Source organism: Octodon degus, unplaced genomic scaffold (genome assembly GCF_000260255.1).
Source record: "Octodon degus isolate 3935 unplaced genomic scaffold, OctDeg1.0 scaffold00249, whole genome shotgun sequence".
In the NCBI taxonomy this organism is placed as follows: domain Eukaryota; kingdom Metazoa; phylum Chordata; class Mammalia; order Rodentia; family Octodontidae; genus Octodon; species Octodon degus.
In genome coordinates this window covers 321,045-344,247 of record NW_004524825.1, presented here as the reverse complement: position 1 = coordinate 344,247, position 23,203 = coordinate 321,045, and the positions used below count along the sequence as shown (strand labels likewise).

At 37.5% G+C, this 23,203-nt stretch overlaps 1 protein-coding gene across 1 annotated transcript in view; it reads right to left on the bottom strand.

The window, feature by feature from the left end:
• Gabra3 (gamma-aminobutyric acid type A receptor alpha3 subunit) overlaps positions 1-23,203 on the bottom strand; it is a 289,092-nt gene that overhangs the window by 122,172 nt on the left and 143,717 nt on the right. The window contains exon 3 of the mRNA XM_004646005.3: positions 17,696-17,814. Coding sequence (XP_004646062.1) covers positions 17,696-17,814 — 119 coding nt within the window. The remainder of the gene's footprint in view (positions 1-17,695; positions 17,815-23,203) is intronic.

The window sequence follows — 23,203 nt, the reverse complement described above, 5'->3', positions numbered from 1 at the left end:
GGTGGTTCAGACTAAGTTGGTAGTAATAGAGATGGTGAGAGTTGGTCAGATTTGGCGAGTTTGTGTTTGGAGTTGTAATATAATTTTTAGTGGTTGGACTTAAAAGAGGATCAGTTTTCTGAGAAGCTAAAGGGCATGCTGGCCATCCCCATTTTATAGCCAAATAAAAGAATGAAGGCTCAGAGAGGTCAGTTACATTCTTAAGGTCACTCAGCCAGGATGGGCTGAAACAAAGTTGTGAAGTAAGGCTTTCTACTCCATGCCAGAAGAAAGGACACAGAGCACATAACCATGCTGTTGCCCACTCCGAAACTACTTTTCTTGGAAACCATTTCCAAATTATGTTACATTGGACTGTGTGGGTGGTAGTTAGGGTGGTAAGAGGAGAGCCTTTCATTCACTGTCTTTACTCTTCCCTCCATTTCTACCATGAAGGCTTCTGGATTGTTAGTTTCCAGTAGTTTAAACCAAGGGAGTCTAGTGGGAGAAAGGAAGGCAGTTGAATCTGATAAAAATCCGAAATGGAAATCCCACAGGAGCTTACCTATGTTCATATCCTCTCACTAGTGGTGGTATAAGGCTACAGCTTGACACTGAAGAAGTCCATCCCAGTACCTCCCTAAATAATTTCTGTTTCCTCTGCCCACATTTGCAGAAAATGTGTTCCCCACCTGGGGGTCCTAAATAAACGCCATGACAGGAAAACACTTCCGATTAGGTGAAGGTGAGTTTTAAGTTATTTATTTATGATTGATATCAGAATTTTTCTCATGTAATAAGCGAAAATTGATGTGCTATAATGCAAGGTATTTATTTGAAGCTGTGTCAGCTAACAGTGTTAAAGTTGGAGATCGAATTTGGTCTCTTCAGTCCTGACCTTGAATATGTTCCAGCATTCTAGAACCATGCCTTCTGTAACAGTGGTCCGTAGCTCTCTGCTTCTCCTCACCAATTAGATCCCAGGAAACAAATGGCCTCGAGCAGAGTTATGGCAGGAAGACACTGCATTAGGACCACTTCTGTGGTAATAGGCAGGTCTCTGATCTATTAAAAGGAAGACTATAAAAGAGAATTGCAGATAACTTATTTATAGAAATGGCAAGCAATTGAAAGACCAATTATTCTAAGAGTGCATTAACATGGATTTTCGGTTCATGTATCAAATTAAGAAAGAGACTAAAATACATAAATGTTTGTGATGGGTGAAAGTAAGGGTCTATGAAAGTGTGACCATGTAGATGATTGACTATAATGTGCAATTTTCCTAAAAGATGAATTAGCTCAAAGGTAGCTTACTGGCAAGATAACTGTTAGCATAGCTCATTCATGAGAAAGGTTCACTGAAGCTAGCCTTCCTCTGACCAGAAGCACATATGGTGTTTCACATATCTGACTTTGTAACTTCCCTCAGCCCGAGCTGCCCTTTGTGAGCCTTTCTCTGTATCATCACTTATCTTCTGAATAAGCTTTCCCCGTTCCTCTGTTACTGTAGGCACTGCCCTTGCGCTTGCTCTCAGCACTAAGCACACACCTCTCTTGCTGCCTTCATCAAGCCTTATCAGAATGTATGTTTCAAAGTTTCTGCTCTGTGCGCTACATTTAGCTTTCTAGGGCAGGATCATGTTTTGCTCACTCATGTCTACCCAAAACTCAGAAAAGTAGGTCAATAAATAATTGGTGCATTAATTAAATAAATGAAACTGTCAAGCTGTCCATTCTCCAGAACAATGGTTTAATTAACAAGTATGTAAGATCTTATTCCTCTGTCTTAAAATCTCCCGGGAGCTTTATGACATACTTGGAATAAATTCATATCTTTACCATTACTTGTGTCCAGCGTGACCTCAGTGCTGGCTGCCTGCTCGATTCCATGCTTTCTGCTCAACTGCACTACACTCCTCGCTCAACTGCACCACACTCTGTCTTCGCCGGCTGACTGTCCTTTCTTATTCTGTGAAATGCGTCATGGCTATTCTCACCCCAGAAGTGTCAGCCTCACACCACCTGGAAACCTGCTCAAGTTGATCCAGATCCCAAACACTGACATCTTCAGCTGCAGTCCAGGGCGCTCCCTGCTCTCCTGCTCTTGCCTATACTGGAGGTTGGACTAAAAAAGTAAAAACGAAAGTAAAGTAGGGTACGCAGACAACGTGCCATGCTGAGGGTGAGTAGGACAGCAGTACCGAACCATCATCTACCCTAAACTATTTGAAGCCAATTTAAAATAAGCAGATCAAGGGCAGTAGGCACTTTCTGTCTCTACCCCCTCCACTTATTCCTGGGAAGCATCAGTACACATTTTATTTGCTATGGACTTACTTATGCCAGATAGTTTATGTCGATGGAATCATGCACTGTGTGGACCTTTGTGCTTGCTGCCATTCACTTGGTGTGACACTAAGGACAACTACAAAGTTTTTTGTTGATTGAAATTATTAGAGTGAAACATATAACATGAAACTTACTAGCAATAAATAAGAAGTACTGCACTTATATTCAAATATAAAGATGATAAAACACAGGATTGAAGAGATTACCTGGTGGAAAGTGATGAGAAAAGGATCTTGTAGATTTTAAGTGATCAAAAAAGCAAAAGTAAGCCAAGAAGATAAGGCCATCACCAAATAGGTTGGTCTTATTTTAGATTAATAAAACTATTATACATAAAGTGGGAGAGGTGAGAGAACTTGTTAGAGCTGAGATAGCTGGAAAACATCGAGAGTATTCATTATGTTCATACCAGAAGACACTTCCGCCTGGATTTTAATAAACCAAGTCATCTCCAGAGAGGCATTTGTTAAGCTGACCTATACACTACACACATTCCAGGAGAAATATTAACTAACACATATTCTGAAGGGAAAAATACCCACTGTCACTGATGTGTACATACCAAAACTGCTTTCTATATCTTCATAAATATTAGCATATAAAGAAACCTTTGTAGTTCTCCATTAAATATTACTTGATTTTAAACTACCCAAATATTTACCAAAATAAAAAACTAAAAAACTGGGTCATATTCACTTCTCCTAGGATATTAACACTCATTAGAATGCAGTATGTGAGGTGATGGGCGAGAGGCTGTGGTTGAGAGGGTGATCAAGCCTGGGAGTCTCTGAAACCACAGAACGCTAACAAAATACTGGAAGTAGGGCCGGCCAAATAGCTCAGTGGATTAAAGTGCCTGCAAGCAGGCACAGGGGCCGGGGGTTCGATCCTCCTGTCCCTGTGGTGTGCTGAGACAGCAATTGAGACTAGGCGCAGTGGCACGTGCCTGTAATCCCAGCTCTTGGGAGGCTGTAAACAGGCAGTTCACTATGAATCCTATCTAGTAGTGAGACCCTGAACACCCCGCATACCCTTCCCTAAAATACAAAAAAAAATTAAAAATTAAAAAAAAAAAACACTGGAAGACACAGGGATTGGACTTTCCAGAGGCTTACTATGTAAAAGCAGGAGTGTTTTTGTAGAGCAAGAAAGTGAGTCAACTCCCACATAAATCAATCTGACCAACTTTAGGTAAAATTTCTCAAGAAAGTTTAAAGGGGGGTCACTAGCCTATTTACTAGAGATATATAAGTAGAAGTCAGATAGCTAAATATCAAGAAATGGCAAATTGTAGTACTGGAGATGTTGGTCCAGAAAAAGCTAGAAGTCATTTCCAAAGTTAACACTCTGTGTCTCGTAACCAGTTCCCAACTATCTTGTGACTTAAAAGGCACTTCAGCTGGAATGGCCTGTAATACACCATGACACAGTAATGTGATAAGAATGTTTCTGCGAAGATACAGACAGTGCTTCTCGGTAAATAGCAAGTGCCGCACTTAATCCCCATCAGCCAGCCACTGTACAGTAAGAGACCAAATAGATCAATAAGAAACTAGAATGCTTAAACTGAAGAATGAAACAGCTGGACTCCAGATACATGTACAGCCCATCAAGTAAGGGGACAAAAAGATTGGACCAAACCAAACAAGGAAGTATCAAAAGCTTTTCCAGTGAAATTAGGAGAAAAAAAAAAAACAAAGATGACTGTTATTGCCTCTTCTGTTCTATTCCAAGATGGGTATGAACATGTCTGTAAAAGAGATGCTAGACAAGTATTAGAATTGAGGAGACAATACAATAAGCCCTTTGGATACAGGAAAAATAGATAAAGCAAATCATATTTCTAATTAGCTATCACAAATATAAAAGCTTTAATTATAATACTGAATGTCAAGACATAGATCAAAGAGAAATACACAAGATCTATAATGTGAATATGCCAGAGTATTGTTAAAAGAAAGTGTAGAACAAAATAAACGTACAAACATATTGTGTACATGAATTAGTAAATTTTTAAAAAATCTTCCCAGAGCTAACCTATATATCTAATGTGATGCTCATTCCTAGAGATTTTTTTTCAGAAAATGATCAACTGATCCCAAAACTTATTTAGTAATGCCATGAAACACAAATAGCTAGAATACTCCTGAAGAACAAAGCTGGAGGACTTACGTGACCACCTGTGAAACCTAGCATAGTTTTGTTTTTGTTTTTTCGGAACCAGGGAGTGAACTCAGGCCCTTGCGCTTGTCAGGGAAGTGCTTATTCTACTGAGACACCTCCCCGGACCCCTAGCATAGTTATACTATATAGTAATTAAGCAAGACAGTTATGATGATAACAAAAGCTGATTTAATCTTTTAAAAATCAATCAATGCATTTTACCACATCAGTACACTAATAAAGAAAATAGTATAAAAACACAATAGATACAAAAAGGATATTTAATAACAATCCAACCTTCACATCAAAAACTTCCAGAAAACAAGCAATAGAAGAGAACATTGTGAAACTGTAAAAGTGCATGTAGAAAACATCTACACCAAACATCATATTAACTGTGAAAACTAGGAAGCTTTCTCCCTGAGACCAGGAATAAAGCAAGGGTGTCTGTTTCGATCATTTCCATTCAGCCCTGTGTGTGAAGTCGCGTCAGTGCAATGAACGCAGGAGAGGGCATGGATATTGCACAGGAAGAATGAAAGGTATCTTTCTGCTCACATGATATGATCACCTATGTATAAAACCTGATCAAATCTAGGCGTAAAGCTCCAAGTTCCACTTCTGGCAAGAATGCCTGAAGGGCTCTGTAGATCTGCTCCTCAGTGAGACTGAAACTCTGTGAGAAAACAAAGGATGAAAATATTTCAACCAAAAATCATTGAAGCCTTGCCTGTGACTAGTTCAGTGACGCAAAATCTCTGTACCCAAACTGGTACCCTCTTTCCCCAGTGCCCTGCTGAAGGACTATCTTCCTGGGAGGGACGAGACATGATCATTTCTCACCTTGGAGTATGCTACTTACTGCTAAGGCTCAATTCCGAGCAACTATGGCTGAAAACTGGGACTTTCCTTCGCCCTTCCAGCCCTTATTCACTGGGTGGTGCATTTAATTTGGATCCAGCAATGCTGAGATATTGTAGCCCCTGGAGTGCCTTTGATTTGGCTGATAGAGTCAAGCTCTCAGGACCTGGGGCACTTCCAGTGCACCCTCCAGCAAGGACTCAGCCACTGTACCAGGAGGCTGGCCTCAGACAAAAGTGCACTTCACACTCCCAGAACCAGAGCCATAATTTACAGAATTTGTCCAAAGGCCACAAAACAGAAGGCATGAAAACTCTCCCCTAAACAACTGACTTAATTTGCAACCATTATGGAAAACTTCAAGGCTAAAGGTGCTCTCAGAAACAGTGGAGGTTGTTGTGAGAGTTTTGATGGTTACAAAAAGATTGTTGGAAATGTAGGCTAGATTGTAGATTGCTGAAAAGAAACCAGGAAAAAAGGGCAGTGAGGAGGAGGCCTGCTATAGTCAGGAATAACTATTAAACCAATCATTATCTCTGGGACTGTTGAAACCCACAAAGATTTTTGCAACATATTTCTTAGTCGATTCAGCACTGAGATCAGGAGAAAGGAGCAAGAGCTTCTCCACAGAAGGCAGCCCATGGAATGTGTATGACACATTTTTATTCCCACCCCACCATACACTTTTGTTCTTTATGTTCTACCTTTTTATGTTCAATCTTACAGTTATGACCCGACCCCTGCAACAGCCCCAAGGAGGGCGATTTTATGCTAGGAAACATGCCCCCCCCCCTCAGCTTACAAAGCCTTCACTCCTCACATCACTCCTAATGAACACACTGGTTGGATAGAATAAGTTAAACCTAACCTTTGTTGTAATATAATCAAGAATATTCCATTTAGCAACAAGGCAAACATCTTTCTTACCAATCATTCATTTCTATCCTTTGTTTGAAAACCTTCCCACCCATCCCAGAAGCTGAAAACTACATGATGTCAATGAGCAATGTTTTCCTTAAACAACGCACACCTGGTATCTTCAGACACATTTTGTGATGTTTCTCAGGTCATATCAGATTCAGTAAGATGGGGCAAATGGACCTTATCAACAGTAACTAATTAATGAAGAAAAAAAGCAACCGAACTCCTAAAAAGATCCCATGTTTATAATTCAAGCTCTCTGGAGGACCCCATGCTACCAATTCCATTCTTGAAGCTAGTTTCAGGAATATATGAAAATGTAAAGAAAATGAATCTTGGGAGTCAGAGAACAATCTGTCTCAGAGGGATCTCAGGTGGCTCTCTAATCCTCTAATAAAAACCTTCAATATGGTGGGCATGGAGGGGCACTCTGGGAGGCCGGGGCAGGAAGGACACATGCTTGAGCCAAGCCTGGGGAATTGAATGAGTTCAAAAACGTGTAGTTCAGTGCAAAGTTCATGGCTTGCATCCCCAGTACAACACAAACAACCTTCAATAAGAGATGCCTGGGTTACAGATGTTTCCTAATTCCCCTTCCAGATGCATTAAGATTTGAAAACTCTGCTCATTAAAAATATACTACACTTGATCTTAGCCAAAAGGCCAAGTGGCAATGCTCATTAAAAAGATGTAATTTTCCAAAATTTAACAGAGTCCAGGCAAAATAATTTTTAAAACCGTCTGACCATCTCAATAGATGCACAAAAGGTGTTTGATAAAATTTAACGTCAATTCTAATGAAAAGTGAACAAATTAGGTATAGAGGGAATATATGGGGCTCAACATAACAAGAACCCTTTATTATAAAGCAACAGCTAACATGTTATTAGGCAGAGAAGTGCTGAAAACGTTCTCTAAATCTAGGCTAAGCCAGGCAAGATGGCACATACCTGTAGTCCCAGCACTCAGGCGGCTGAGGGAGGAGGATCACCGTGAGTTTGAGGCCAGGGTGGGCTACATTAGTGAGACCCTATTTCACCCCCCCAAAACAAAACAATAAGAGTAAATAAATATGGAATGAGTTAGGGATGTCCACTTTCACAATCTTTATTCAGCACTGTATTGGAAGTTGTAGCTGGAGGAATCAGGAAGCAAGCAAGCAAGCAAGCAAGCAAGAGAAGGAAGGAGGGAAGGAGGGAGACAGATCCAAATTGGAAAGGAGGAAGTAAGACAGTCACTGTTTGCAGGAGCCATGCTATTATATACAGGAGAGCCACGAAATGCCACCAATAAACCATGAGAACTAACAAAAGAATCCAATAAAGTCTCAGGAGACAAAATCAACATTTAAAAAATCTGTTGTGTTGCTATCTGCCAATAGCAATATGTCTGAAAAAACAAACCAGTAAATCAATCTGATTTATACTCACTACAAAAAGGTAAAATACCTAGGAATGAATTTAAGCAAAGAAGTGGAATAATACCTCAATGAAAACTATAAAATATTCATAAAAGCAATTGAAAAGGGCAGGAAAAGTGGGAGCAAGAAGCTCTGGTTTGCTGTACATTTCAGAAAGTTAGCAAAAAAGATTTTGAGGCTGGCAAGATAGCTCAGTGGTCTAAAGCACCTCACTGTGATCCCCAGCATGGGCAGGCTGAGCTAGCCAAAAAAAAAAGATTTTGAGAGCTTTCATGACAAAGAAATGATAAGTGATTATAAATACATTTTAAATACTATGTAATGCAATAAGGGTTAATTTTTTTTTTTGCTCTGAATGCCCTCAGGCATGGTTTGTCTGGCTGGAGTGTTGTGGGAGTCGAACTACAGCAACCTATATTCAACAACGGAACTTAAAAAAAAATGGGGTATAACTATGAATGTCCATTTTGTATCTGTGTATTCAAAGTGGTTGGGATAGATATACAGTTGCATTCTCTTAATGAATAGAATGATTTGTTCTAATGCAGTTTGCAAGTAGGATCACAAGTCTGCATCTTGTACAGCAATTAACCACTAAGAAGAATATATGCAGTGTATTATTTGTTGAAACTGTACTTTCGATTTGATTTGAAACTGTCTCATTGCTATATGTTTATCAATAAAACTTTGAAAAGAAAAAAAAATAAATAAATACTATGTAATGCATACTATCCTATTAATATGTGCAACTTTTAGTTTTTAAGTACCAGGCCAAACAATTTTAAAAGCTTACATATAAGTAATATTTTACAAATGGTTTTATGGGTTTGAAAAAATCAATATTGCTAAAATGTACATACTTTCAAAGTAATCTATAGATTCACTGCAACCCTTATCAAAATACAAATATATAATGATTGTATAAAATTTATTCATTTATATATCATGTGATGCAATATTATGCATCTCATATCAATAAAAATATAATATTTTGACATTACCTATTTAATAATATTTACGAATTATTTCATTATTATTATTTGGTATTTTTATTTGTTAAATTAATTAGTACAGTATAATACATGTAATGATCATATCCACGATGGGGAATTTATACCTGTATATGATATATCTTGACTTCTCTTTTTTTCTAATCCCATCCTTTCCCTTTAACTCCTCTTACTCTCTGGGTTTGCAAAGCTTTGTTTCCATTTTATCCTTCTTTATCTTTATTTTTCTTGTCTGTTTCTCCTTTCCCCACCCCAGCTCCTCTTTCATTTTGAACAGTTTCTTCCCATTTCATAATATCTGTTGTACATTTTGGTCCTTATTCACTCTTGCAATTTCTCACACCAGGGAGACAGTGTGATGTTTGTGCATGTATGTCTGCTTTATTTCACTTAAGAGTATAGTCTCAAGGTGCACCCATTTATCTAGAAATGTCTCAAATTTATCCTTATTTATGACTCCATAGTACTCCACTATATTTTTCCCCCAAAACCTCATCTTTTTTATCCATTCCTTGGTTGTTGGGCATTTGAGTAGTTTCCAAGATTTAGCTATGACACACTGTGCTGCTATAAAGCAGTATATGCATTTATTGCTGTGGCATGATGTTTTAACTTCTTATGTGAAGGCACCCAGAAGGGGAATACTTGAGGCAAATAGTAGCTCCAATTCTAGTTTTTTTAGTGAATCTCCACACTGATTTCCACAGTGGTTGTACACTCCCACTAACAGTGCAGAACGGTTCGTTTTTCCCCACAGCCCTCCAGTATTAGTTATTTGTTCATTACTAGTTATTGGCTGATTACTTGATGACAGCCACCTCTCTGGAGTGAAATGGAATCTGTGTTGTTTTAATTTACATCTCTTGGATGACCAGTAATATTAAACATTTTTTATATATTTATCTGCCATCTGTATTTCTTCATCTGAGAAGTGATATTCATCTCTGATGCCCATTTTTAGATTGGGTCTTTGAGTTTTGGAGACCTAATTTTTTTAATTCCTTATATGTTCTAGATATTAGTCCTTTGTCTGAGGACAACAGGTAAAATATTTCCCACTCTGTGGGTGGTCTTTCCATTCTGTAGATGATTTTTTTCTTTTGCTATGCAAAAGCATTTTAATAAGATGAGAACCAAGTTGTTAGTTCTTTTTGGTATTAAGCCTGGGTGTTGTTCATGAAATCTTTGCCTATACCTATGTCTTCTAGAATACTACCTATTATGCCTTCAATAAATTTATTCTTTCTGCTTTTAATATTTAAATCTTTGATCCATTTTCACTTTAGTTTAGTGCATGGTGATAGAGAAGGGTCTAGTTTTAGTCTCTGTCATGTGGAGAGCCAGTTTTTCCAGCACCATTTATTAAAGAGGCTCTCCTCCTTCCAGTAAGCATGTGTGGCCGCTTTGTCAGAGACAAGGAGGCTGAGTATGTTTGGAGTTGCTTCTAGATCTTCTAATGTATTCCACTGATCCTCAGGTCTGTTCTTTGGTCTGCTGCTGTTTCCAGGACTGCAGGTCAGATCCAGAGACCGCCCCCTGCCTTGCCCTTGGTGCCTGTGATTGCTTTTGCTATTCTCCTTATCTCCTGGCTCCAAATGAATTCTAGGAATGCTTTCCCTAGTTCTGTGATCTCAACTGCATTAAATGTGTGTAATAATATTTGAGAATATGACCTTTTCACTGTGTATGTTCTTCCTACTAGTGAGCAGGGGGTATCTTTCCATTTTTTGATATTTTTTTCAGGATACTCATTATTTGATCTTTTAAAATAATTATTAGTGCATGTTTGCAGTTAACATAGTTTACAATCGTCAGGTACATATTTGGTCTTTTTCTACTTACTAAAATAAAAGCTTGGGGCATTGATTTCAGGTTCAAAGGAGATTCCTCTTGGAACTGCTTTATATAATGTTTTGATTTCATTCAGGGGAAAGTGCTTTAAATATTCTTTTGATTTTTTTCTTTCACTCATGGGTTATTTAGAAGTGTATTATTTAGCTCGCAAGTACTTAGGTATTATCCAGATGTATTTCTATTATTTATTTCTAATTTACATTTCAGCCTGAGAACACGTGTAGAGTGTGAATTCTTCTCATGGTTTTTATGCACCAGAAAAGTCTATTCTGGCAAATGGTCCAGGTGCACTTAATAAGAATGGACATCCTGCTGTTTTTGATTGTAATGTTCTATAAATCCTAATTAGATAAAGTTGCTTGGTGACGTGGCACTACTTATTTCTGTCTGCTTCTTGTATTATTTCTTGAAAAGGCAGCACTGAACTCTGCAGCCACAGGTATGTGCTTTTCCTTGCAGTGGTTAGTCTTGCTTTAGTGTGTACAGGCTCTGAAATGAGATACATATATACTTCAGATGGTTACACTCTCACTGATGAAGTGACTCCTCTATTACGATGCAACGACCTTCTTTACTCCCAGTTATACTTTTATATCTACTTTTGCTGCCACAAAAAATAGCTGTTTCAACTTTCTTTTGATTACTGTTGCATGGTATGGTGCATCTTTTTCCATCATTTTATGTTTAACCTACTTATGGCTTTATTTTCAAAGTACAATTCTCTCAAGGAGTAATTTCAGGACCTATTTTTTCTATGATCCAATTTGTCCACATCTGCCTTATAATATGAATGCATATATGTGTGTCAACCTTCTGATACTTGACATCAAGCAACTTCAAAGGAGGAAAGATGTTTTGGACTCATAGACATGGAGGTTTCGGTCCATGGTCATTTGGCTCAGTTACTTTCAGGCCTTTGGGGTGACAAAATCATCACAGCAGGACAGGGGGTGGAGCAAAGCGCTCACATAATGGTGGACCAGGAATCAGAAGAGAGACGAGGGGCCAGGGTCACCTTTCCCCTCTGAGGCTATACCTCCAGTGACCCAACATCCCACCTCTAGATCTGATCTACTAAAGGTTTTTCTACCTCCCAATAGTGCCATGAGTTTGAGACCACGCATTCAATATATGAGCACTTGTAGGGCATTTCACATTCAAACTATCATAAAATTATTTATGTTTAACTTGATGTTTGCAATAGTTGAGTTCAAATCTACAACCCTGTTATTTGTTTTGATTCATCTATATTTTGTTACCTTTTGCTCATTTTCTGCCTTCCTTTGGGCTGCATGTTTGCAGCAATCAAATTAATATCCTTTCTTTATTAACTATATTTTTCTTTAAATTCTACAGTATGCACCTTTCTCAAGTCTACTACAAGTAATATTATATCACCTGTGGACTTTCCACACATGTATCTCCACTTTATCTTCTTTCTTTCTACTTCATACTCAATGTGCTATTTGTTGACATAAATTTTCTTTATACAATTATTACAAACCACACGATACCTTGTTACTATTTTTTACTGTAAGTAGTCATTTATTAATGAAAGATATTTAGAAAATAAGAAACTATTTCATATTGATTGACGTATTTTCCATTTTGTTGTTCTTCCTGACTTTCAGTAGAGCAAGATTTCTGTCTGGAATTACTTCTATGTACTTGACACAGTTCCATTAATATTTTTTGCAGTGCAAATATGCTGGTAACAAGTTTTTAGGAGATATATATTTTTTTTGAAAAAGTATCATTTTAGCCTTTGTGTTTAACTATGTTTTATCTGATTATAGAATTCTGTGTTGACTTTTTCCCACTTAAGTCCTTTGGACTGGGGTTCTACTTTTGGAAAAGAAGTCTGCTATTCTTTTAAAGATTTTCCTTTACTTATAATGTTAACTTTACTCTATTTCCATTTAAAGTTTACTCTTTATCACTGGTTCTAAGCAATTAGCTCATTTCCCTTGATGGAATTCTTCTTGTTTCTTGTCCTTAGAGTTTGTTCAACTTCTTGTCTAGAGATTATAATTTTCATCAAGTTCAGAACATTGTATGGCCTTCTTGAAATAAGCCAACTAATCTTGAGGCCATCCCACAATGTTCAAACGGCCTGCTTGTTTATTTTTTCAGTCTGTTACCTTCTGTTTTTCATTTTTGCTAGTTACTATTACTGTCTTTAACATCACTGACTTATTGTTCCTCATGTTCAATCTTCTGTTAATGTATCCTTCATGTCCTATTTTGTATTTCTATATCTAGAGGCTTGTTTACTCAGCTTACATGCATAGTCTTTTTTATTAATTTTATTGAGAAACAAATAGCAATGAGACAGTTTCAAAACTGATTAGTAGGACAGTTTCAATAATTAATACACTGCATATTGTTGTCTTCATAGTGGTTATTCGTAGTACAAGATGCAGAAATGATATACTGTCCAAACACTATTAGTACAAATCTTTCTTCTCATTGAATTGAGAGAAAGTAGCTGTATATCTATATTAACTATTCTGTATATACAGATACAAAATGGTCCTCCCTTTGTATCCCTTTTTTGTTTAGTTTTTTCAGAGATGGATAATGCATAGCCATTTAAATAATGTAGGCATGTGAATTCAGCAAAATAATCCAGTATAGTCTATATTCAACATACCTATGCTTTCTTCTGCCATTTGAACCTTTACAATATAAATATAAGAATTGTTCTAATGTACTCATGTAGTGATTATTCCATCTTTGCCATTTATACATCAGCTTCTGTTGATCACTTTTGCTGTCCTTGGGGGTTGTATTTTCTTGCTTTCCATGCTTTGTATTTTTTGACTGAACAGTTGCCATTGTAAAATTCACTTTACTGGGCATCAGGTATTTCTGTATGTATGTAAATATTCTTGATACTTATTCTGACACCATGTTAAATTACTTTTTGGAAATACTTTGATTGTTTTGGAGTTTGATTTTAAGCTTTGGGTGTGGAATGAGAGCAGTGATTTTGCCACACCCTTGAGGCCTTAGCCTTCTGGGAGCCCTAACTCATGCGCCATGTGTTATAAGATTTTTTTCTCTCTGATCAGCAGAAATCCAAACTGTTTTACAACTGTATTGTGTCCCCCCTCTACCTCAGTTTTCCCAGTAATCTCTCTTTTTCAGCCTTTTATTGATTCCCCATATGCATGATCTGGGAATTTTTACCTGAAAACTGGAGGAGAACCCCGTATAGATTTTTGGACCACTTAACCCTTCAACATCCTCCTTCCTGCCTCATTCCCTCCCTCCTCTTTGTCTTTCTCTTTCTTCTTCCTCTCTCTCTATCTCTGTCTCTCTGTCTCTGTCTCTCTGTCTCTCTCTCTCTCTCTCTCTCTAGTCTCTCTCTCTCTTTCTCTCTCTCATCTCTGTGTCTCTCCATCTCTATCTCTTTCTTCTACAAAGGCAGGCGGATCTTCTCTTCTGTCCTAAAATTCTAGCCCCTTGACCTCTCCAATTCCTGAGCTCTTTCAACTCTTTCTCATAAATTCAATTGAAGAAAGCCTCCAAGTTCCATTTCGCTTCCCTCTCCCTGCCATGCAGCCTGACAGTTCTCGCCACAGAGTAAGCACCTGCAATTCTGATGCACATTGTTCTCTTTAAAGGTCTTTACCCTATGCTTTGTTTGTTCAATTTTGAAAAACATTAGAAAATATTTGTTTATTGCATGGTTTTTCTTTAAGATGAGGAGATGAATCTGATCCTTATTACTCATGTTAGCCAGAAACAAAAGGATCTACTCATGTTTTTCACAGGCATTCAAATTGTACCTGTCTACAATTGTACTGATTTCCACACACTGTTTCTTCCTTCACTGTTCCAAACTCAGTTCCAAAAGTAACAAAACAGAACAGCTCTATTTCTCCTCTGGAGTTTTCCTATTATAGAAGATATCAACATGTCTGATACTATAACAGTAAATGAAAAAAGTCACATACACAAGATTAAATATTGCATATTTTCTTTTGTATGTGAATCCCCACAATATAAACCAAGAGTGAAATTGCAAATAGATAATTGGAAGTAGGGAGAACAATGTTTTTCAAATGAGAAGGGGACCAGGAGATGGAGGGAGAGGGCAAGGAGGGGAAAAGGGGAGTAAATCGAGATGAGTTACATACATGTACCAAATCCTCACAAGGAATGCAACCACTACATACTACAAACATGTGCTAATGAAAACTGAAAAATCGATTATTGTCATTCAGCCACATATGCCAGTAACTGGAAGTTACTATTTTCTCCTCTTCTTTCCCAAACTCATAATCTAAGTGCTCACTGAACTCTTTCCTTTCCACAGTCACCATCACAACCCTGGAAGACTGCAACTGATCTGCGCCGATCGCTTCCTCCAGTGCTGCACTGCTCTAATCCATTATTTATATTGAAGCAACCATCATATAGCCTTTCTTTCCCTAAAATCAAATAACGAAATTTGAAATGCAAATTTAACTTTACTTAGTATATTTCTTGTAGTGCTATGGGTGAAAGAATACCAAAACTGTATAAGTATAGTGTAGGATTGACCAAATATATCAATGAAAAATACTGTGTTGGGCTGGAATTAGTAGTATCAGTTCAGACTTACTGTACATATACATAGGCATGCATATACATGTACATGAATATGTACAGAGGTATAGAAATAAGATACATATGCATGAGTATGTGTGTTTCTGGTTGCAATTTTCTATGTTCTGTCCACTGATAAGTCATAGAAACAACAATAATCTATCACTAGCAACACCTAATACTCAGAGTTCTATTCCAAACAATCTCCTGCAAAAAAAAAAATCCATTTCTGTGGGAGGCTCGATAACTCTAGGCCTCCAATCCTATTGTAAGTGGGTTTTGGGGTTTTTAAAAAATTTTTACTGAGCTAAGCTCCTAGTTCTTGTTACCCCACCTATTTTCCATAAGTCTCCTGCTATGCCCTGGAGGTGGGACTTCCTGTCATAGCCCGGTTGTCTAGTTACTCATGCCTTTTACCCGCCTACCTCATTTTTCTATGCCTCCACTATATATACCTAGTACTTCTCCTAAATAAATGAGACTTGAACAAAATCCTGTCTTGTCTCCATTTCTTGCGTCTCCTGTCCTTTGTCCCCTCCTCAATTCCCCGCTCTTCTCCCAGGTGACCTTCGTTGACTAACCCGCAGGTCAGGACACATTTCTTGGGGAAATTGGCTGATTTCAAGGATGAAGCAGGGAAAATGCAAAACAAACCTGGAGTGTACTGTTGTGAGATTTATTAAAAGTGTCCTCAAAGAATGAGGCAAACATATCAAAAGGAAACAGAAGCAAACTTAGTAAGCTAATACTGGAAAATATGAGCAAAACTTTTAATGAAAGTGAATAATAATATTGTTTTATAATCTATTGAATGAAATAGGAGAGCTTCCTAATGACAATTAGCTAATTAATTGAAGAGAAAGAAAGATCATTGCTTACAACAGAATGCCATCTAATGAATGTAGAGGAATAATAGACAGAAAATCACCAATTTTCTGGCTATAATAGTTATTATTCATGCAAGAATAACCAACAATTGCTGCACGTATTGAGAACAAGTTGGAAGACAAACAGAATAGTCTCAAAGCATCTCTCCAATAATTACTTTTTAATTATAAGTTTAAAATAACAGTTTAAAGTGGCTAAGGTACACATTAAGATTAACATTACTAATAATCGGGCAAATAGACATAGCCTGAGAAAAATACAACTAAATCCTAGGGATTTATTTTTAAAAATGAATGAAGAAGATCTGATTGTTATCATGAAAGAAAAGAATGTTGAATAATTGTATTAGATTATAGGTTAAAGAGACATGCCACTAAACATAATACATAATCCTGGATTGAATCTTAAATAAAAATAATTGCTATAAAGGGCACTTTGAAGATAACTTAAAAGTTTAAATGTGGTCTAAAATGGGAAAAAATGTCTTATGTTAGATTATGTTTCCTGAATTTGTAACTGCACTGCAGTTTTTAAAAAGTGACATCTTTGTTCTAAGGCAATATGCACTGAAGTCTGAAGCACAAGAAGGCATGACATGAGCAAATAATTCCCAAATGGTTTCTGATAAAGTGAAACGCACACACTTGTGTGCGTGCCATTTTAACAGTGTATGGCATGTAATAATGCGTTTATTCCACTATGATCATATTGCTGATACTATTGAACTGATGACCGACTAAATTCCTACCTTGTCCAGGAATTTTCATCTTTATAGTGCTCGGCTAATACGTGCTCGGGGTTTTCAGAACCATCATTGCCATCGTTCCTGGGCCCCACTTGTCACCCAAGCAAGGATCAGTATTTGTAACTAGAAATTGCTTTGCTCAAACTTTGATATATAATACTCCTCACACATTTGCCTAAGTAAAATCTAGAACCTATCAAATCACACAAGAGAGATCACACCCTAAAATGAAAGACTCCAGGTAAATTGTAATACTCAAGGGAAAGAGACCAAGATTTACACTAACCTTGCGCAACAGACTACTGAAGGCAAAATATTCATTTCACTTTACCGATGACAAGCCAGGAAGAGAGCTTTTCTAAGTTTTACATTTATTAGCACATGCTTGCAGTACATGAAGATCACACTCATTCATTGTTGGGGGTTGGTACCTGCATATGTTCAATTCTTTCTATGTGCCTTTTCCTTTCTGCCACCCTCTCATCCTTCTTACCACTCTTGTTCCCTTTCCCATTTGGGTTTTTCCTTTTTTCTATTTTTCATTTGTGCTCTGATTTATATCTTGAGTTTTTCAAGGAGAGAATCTGCCTTTCTGCTGGTCTATGGAAAGAAGCAGTTAGCACTTTAATTTGCTTTGTCTCCTTTTTTCAATTGTTTCTCCTTTTCGTCTTCCTGATTTTTTATACTTTTCTTTCACTTTTTCTTTCTTCTTCCAACTTTACATGCATATATCTGGTAATATGAATAACTGGTTGGAAGACAACACTGTATTACAACAAATATTGTGAAAGTCATAATCACTTGGTTAAGTGAAGATCTATATGACTTGCAATTTTTCCATTTAATTCTAACTTGTACTCTCTTTTAAAAAATTAAAAAGAAGAGAATATTCAAAGAATCACTGACCTCCAAGCCCAGGTCGCAGCCGGTTGTCATAGCCATCCAGAAGGCGATCCAAGATTCGGGTGAAGATAGTTATGTTGTCAGTGCTGTCTTCAGGAATATTAGGATGCTTAGGAGACAGGCTGGTGTAATGCAAGGAAAAGAAAGGGAAAATGATGGTTCATAGTAGGAAAGAATTACATGTCTAAACCCTTTTAAGTCAAGAAGATTTCAGTCAATAGGCCAAGCCAATGAAATAGCCCTATATCTTAAACAAAATAGCAATTAGTTCCTATCTGTCACAGTGATTGCCTCTGTAGGAAGTCAATCATGGGCAGTACTTGATCTCTTACTCCAGCACTACCATGAAGTTTATCAAATACATTCCATCCAAAGAGAGACCTACATAGAAATCCTGGAACAAAATGTTCCTAGGGATACAGTTGTACCTGGAATACAGTTGATTCATCAAATTTTGTTGCATGAATGAACAGGACTCAAAAAAGAGGTTTTAGTGAGAGTTACCTTTATCTAACACAGAGAAATATCAGTTTATAAAATAATAACATCACATGAAATAACAAATTACATATGAGTCTACCTCAGCCGTGACCTTCTGGAAACAAGGCAGCCAAGCCACAGTAGGCCACTGTGTGTTAGCACTACCGGGCCCCTGCACTTCTAGTGTTCCTCAGCTTCCTTCTACTTGTCTAAGCTGGGTGCATCCAGCAAGCCCTTCTGATCTTGTATTTTATTAACAGCATGATCAGGCCCAGATATTGTGACTGATAATTTCTCTTTTTTCCCATAATTTTATTGAGAAACAAATAATAATGAGACAGTTTCAAATCAAATTGGTAGGACAGTTTCTATAATTAACACATTGCATATATTCCTCCTAGTGGTTAATTGCTGTACAAGATGCGGACATGATATCCTATTTACAAACACCATTAGAACAAATCCCTCTATTCATTAAGAGAATGTAACTATATGTCTATCCTAACCATTCTGAATACACAGATACAAAATGGACATTCATCTGTATCCCCTTTTTTGTTTAGTTCCGTCATTCGATTATTATAGGTGTGTTAACTCAACAAAATAATCTAAAAGAGTTCAGTAGTCCATAGTAGTATTGGGTCTTCTGCTTGACTGGCAATGTCAGAAATCGTTGACCTGAGTCCCCTACAGCTCAACATAACAGCATGGCTTTACTTCTTATACTTCGTTTTTATACTTTGTAGATCCTTTGTCAGTGCCAACCATGTGGATGAGTCATGGCCATTGTTTGGCCAATGTGCTCTCTGTGAAAGCCTGAGAGAATGTTTTCTCTCCAGGTGACTCTCCTTAGGCACACTCTACATCATCAATCACTTTCCTCTTTGGCCCCATCACCTCCTTGATCAGAAAATTTGGGACACTACTGAGTTACATGACGTTACAGTACAAGTTCTCATTTCTGGACTTATGTGTAAACATAAGAATTATATAGGGGGCCTGCCCCTTAGCTCAGTTCTTTAAGTGGCTGCTTCAGCAAAGCAGTCAGGCTCAGGTTGCTGTGGTTCGATCCCCACAACTCAAGCCAGCCAAACCTGCCCTGAAGGCATTCAGAGCCAAAAAAAAAGAATTATATAATTCTTTATGCCTATTTTTAAAATATATTTTAATTTTTTAAATGTTTTTCATCATATTCTGTAGTAACTTAAAGTTCAACATATCAATACTTGATGAAAAATACCTGTTCCATGTTATGCCTAAGATGTTTGATATTCAGATAGATAGTGAGGTTAAGCTTAACAGCCTAGGTTGTATGGTAATAACAATAAGCTTCTCTTCTGGAGGGTTAACAACCTAAGTTTGCAGACTAAAATTAGAGAAAAAGGAGGGCCTCAAGGAAAGCCAACATTTTGGCCCTAGCCTTCCAAGGTCAATTAAGACTCAGGACATATGATATGGTGCAGAATCAGGACATGGACCATGAGCTAGAAATCCTGGGTCCTGCTTTACCCTGTATTTCTTATTTGGTGAAGACTGTTGAGCAATCTTAACTTGGACCCACGAGGCTGACTTTAATAAATACATAACTTTCTAGTATCTAGTTAATTGAGGCTGTAAAAGCCACAAGACACCAATTAAGAAGTCCTTAGTGAAAGTTGAGGTGCCCATATTTATCTCTAGCATCGAGCAAGGTTCCTGTTCAAAAAGACCCTCAGGATAAACTCAAGGTGTTCATAAGTAAGTGGATGTAACTTGAGACCATACTCTTAAGTGAAGTAAATCAGACCAGCATGTGTAAACATCATATTGCCTCCCTAGTGAAAGAACACAAAAAAGTAGATAAGATCCAAAGGTGTAATAGATATTGGGAAATGGGAAGACACCAATGAAAAGGCAAAAAACGGGAAAAGGAGAAACGAGAAAGGAAGAAAAGCAAAAGAAAAAACACTGAAAAGAAAGGTTTTTTCTTATATTTGATCAAATTCTCATGCCTATATCTTGTATTCAGAGTAACTATTTTGAAGATAACAATATGCAATGCATTAATCACTGTGAATCTCCTATTATCTGGTTTTAAAATTTTATATCATTGTTTTCATTGTTTTTCTTTTTAAAGAAATAAAATTTAAAAAATAAAGACACTAAGGAAGGAGCATGGAATAGCAGAGCCATCTGAATTGACTAGTTCTCACTCTTAATTGTCATTCTTTGTATGAAAACCTAGCAAGAGTCTTTTTTTTTTTTAACCCGGGATTGAACTCAGGTCCTTGTGCTTGCCAGGGAAGAGCTTATTCCACTGAGCCATCTCCCCAGCCCACAAGAGTCATTTTGAACAAGTTCCTTAATTCATAAATATAATTAAATTCACTTAATTATTCAATGCATTTTATTAAATACTGGGTGAGTATTATTATTCTAAGTGTTGTGATACCATAGAAAAAAATAAAGTAAGACAAATCAAGAAGCTCGAATGTAAACTGTACACGGAGAAAGAGAAGTTAAAGAGCACAAGGGCATGCATTTGGATTTATTAGTTATGTGACCTTAGGCAAGCCATAAAGTACCTCTTGTAGTTGTTTTAGCAATGAAAATAACTTGATATATATGTTGTATTAATATTAAAGAATATAATGTACTGCAGCTGCCAGGATTCATTTTTCATGTCTAGAAGTATTCAAAGATTGTTTTATCATTTTGAACAAAGCACTTCATGGGTTCAAATACCAATATTAACAGTGAAAAGCCAGAATCTCCATGAGCCAAAAGCCCTAAGGAAAACTGACCAATGACACACTGGAGCCTACTCAAAAGCAGGACAGATCACAGGGAATGGTACAGTGCTTCACTGGAGATGGGGAAGCAAAAACGGATCTAACTGCAGAGCTAACAAATGATATCTGTTGAAGGGAGAAGCACGGAGACTTGGTCAGGACTCTCTGGGGTTGGGATCCATCCGATATGAACTGTGAGAACTCAGTTGATTTTATGAAAGTCTCTTTTGCATTATCCCTTGTCTCTTACTGTAGAAATCTTGACCATGATTAGTTCATTTCTGGGAAACAGGTCTCTGGATTCAATGAGGAAACTTTTATTGGGTTAGTACACATCAGACACATCAATAGAACAGACAATCTTCACAGAGAATAGGCAAAGTATAAAGGGTTTCAGAAATTTTCCATTCCAGGTGCATTTATAGAAGAGAATGCTAATGGCCCTGAACATCACTTTTAATCAACCTGAGAGCTGGTGGGAAAGCTAAAAGTTGCATCAAAAGCCTAAATACAAGGATGATATAGTGTGCCACCCCTGAAACGACAGCTTCCGTCACACGCATTTCTATCTCCTGCTGACTCTGGTTGTGTGGTAGCAACATTAGCAAACTTGTCACCAATAAATTTAGAACTTCAAAGTAAAAAAACAATCAGGCCAGCCAGAGAGCCCAGCAGTGTAAAGCGCAAGCTTAGGGAAGCACGCAGGCACGATATGCTGTGTCAGCCGCACCCCGAGTGGGCTGTGCTGGCCACACACACACACACACACACACACACACACACACACACACAAAAGGGAAAAAGAAAGAATGGTAACTATTACTCCCAAAATGTTCTCAAAATTTTTCTCCATGACTTTACACTTCATTACTGATACATTTTGCCCATGATGCAAACTGAATTTCCTCAGAGGTGTAAGTGGTTTAATCTTGAATCCAACTCAGAACATTTTTCTCTTCAAAAGTTGAAGAGGATGCTGTATTTCGTACCAACTCAAAGGTAGTTTGAGGAAAAGAATCATAATACATCAGGATTACTGAAGGCCTTGAGATCATATAATGCTTTTCCCTCATCTTACAGAAAGGACAGCTAAACTGTAAGAGAACAGCGCTGTTCAAAGTCACATGTTCGTTATGCTGATGATACTGGTTCTTGGTCATGCCCATTGTACCTCAGCTCTGTCACTACTGGTTAGATTAGATATAACAATAATTCCCTCATTAATGAAAGAAAATGACATTACTAATACACTATCTGTAGATTACATAGATTAGTAGATTTCCAGTCCCAAAGATGTGTTGTTGTAACTTCTCTGGATTCAATGAGGAAGATTAAAGTGAAGTGACCATGTTAGTTGTGGTTCTGCCACTTAGTGCAGGACCTGTTCGTGCACATGCTAAATGGGGATGATAATACTCTATGTTTCTATGGCAGTGGAAGAAATAATAAGGTCATAAATTTTAAAATTGCTTTATATATGAGTGCTGATCCCTAGATTTCCTTAAGTTCCCCAAACCTCATGAAAATGCAATGTGAAACCTTTGAAAGGCAGGCATTTAAGCTAGAAGACAAAGTCAAGCTCACTGACCATGCAGAGATTAAGTACAAGATGTTAGCAGTAATCACATTAGTTCGACTTCCTTGAAGACCCCAGTGTACTTATGCTGGGGAAAAGAAAGCTGGAGAGGCCCAGCTGCAGAATTGCTGGTACAGTTCACACACCAATTTCAAGAAAAGAGAAATCTGCTTCATTAAAAGGAAGGCATCTTCTCTAATGCTGCTTATAACCTGAAGGAAAGTAGAATTTTTTAAATAATGAAAATTCTAAATTATGGTCAGATCACATCACTGCACAGCTCCTAAGTTCTCCATAACTCTTCATGCTTTGCCAAATAAGAGTCTAACTCCTTAGTCTGACATTCACAGCCCTCTGCAATCTGTTCCCAATGCATTTTAATAGCTATAAATTCCACTACTTCTCATTTGGACTAGAAATCATGGCCAAATCAGATTACTCACCATTTCCCAGTGTCTCTCGTATTTTCATGTTCTTAGCCCAATCTTTCCCATAAGCAGAAAGGCCTAAAGACTCTGTATTAAGGGTGCCAGTTCTATTCTGGGAAGGGAAGGAGAAACACTTGCAGCCCAACACCACATGTTAAAGGGCCTTTACAGACAGTTCTTGAAGATAAAAAATAAACAAAAGGATTCTTGATGAGAATATGCCTATCCACCTCAAAAAGACAGCTGTTCTTTTCTT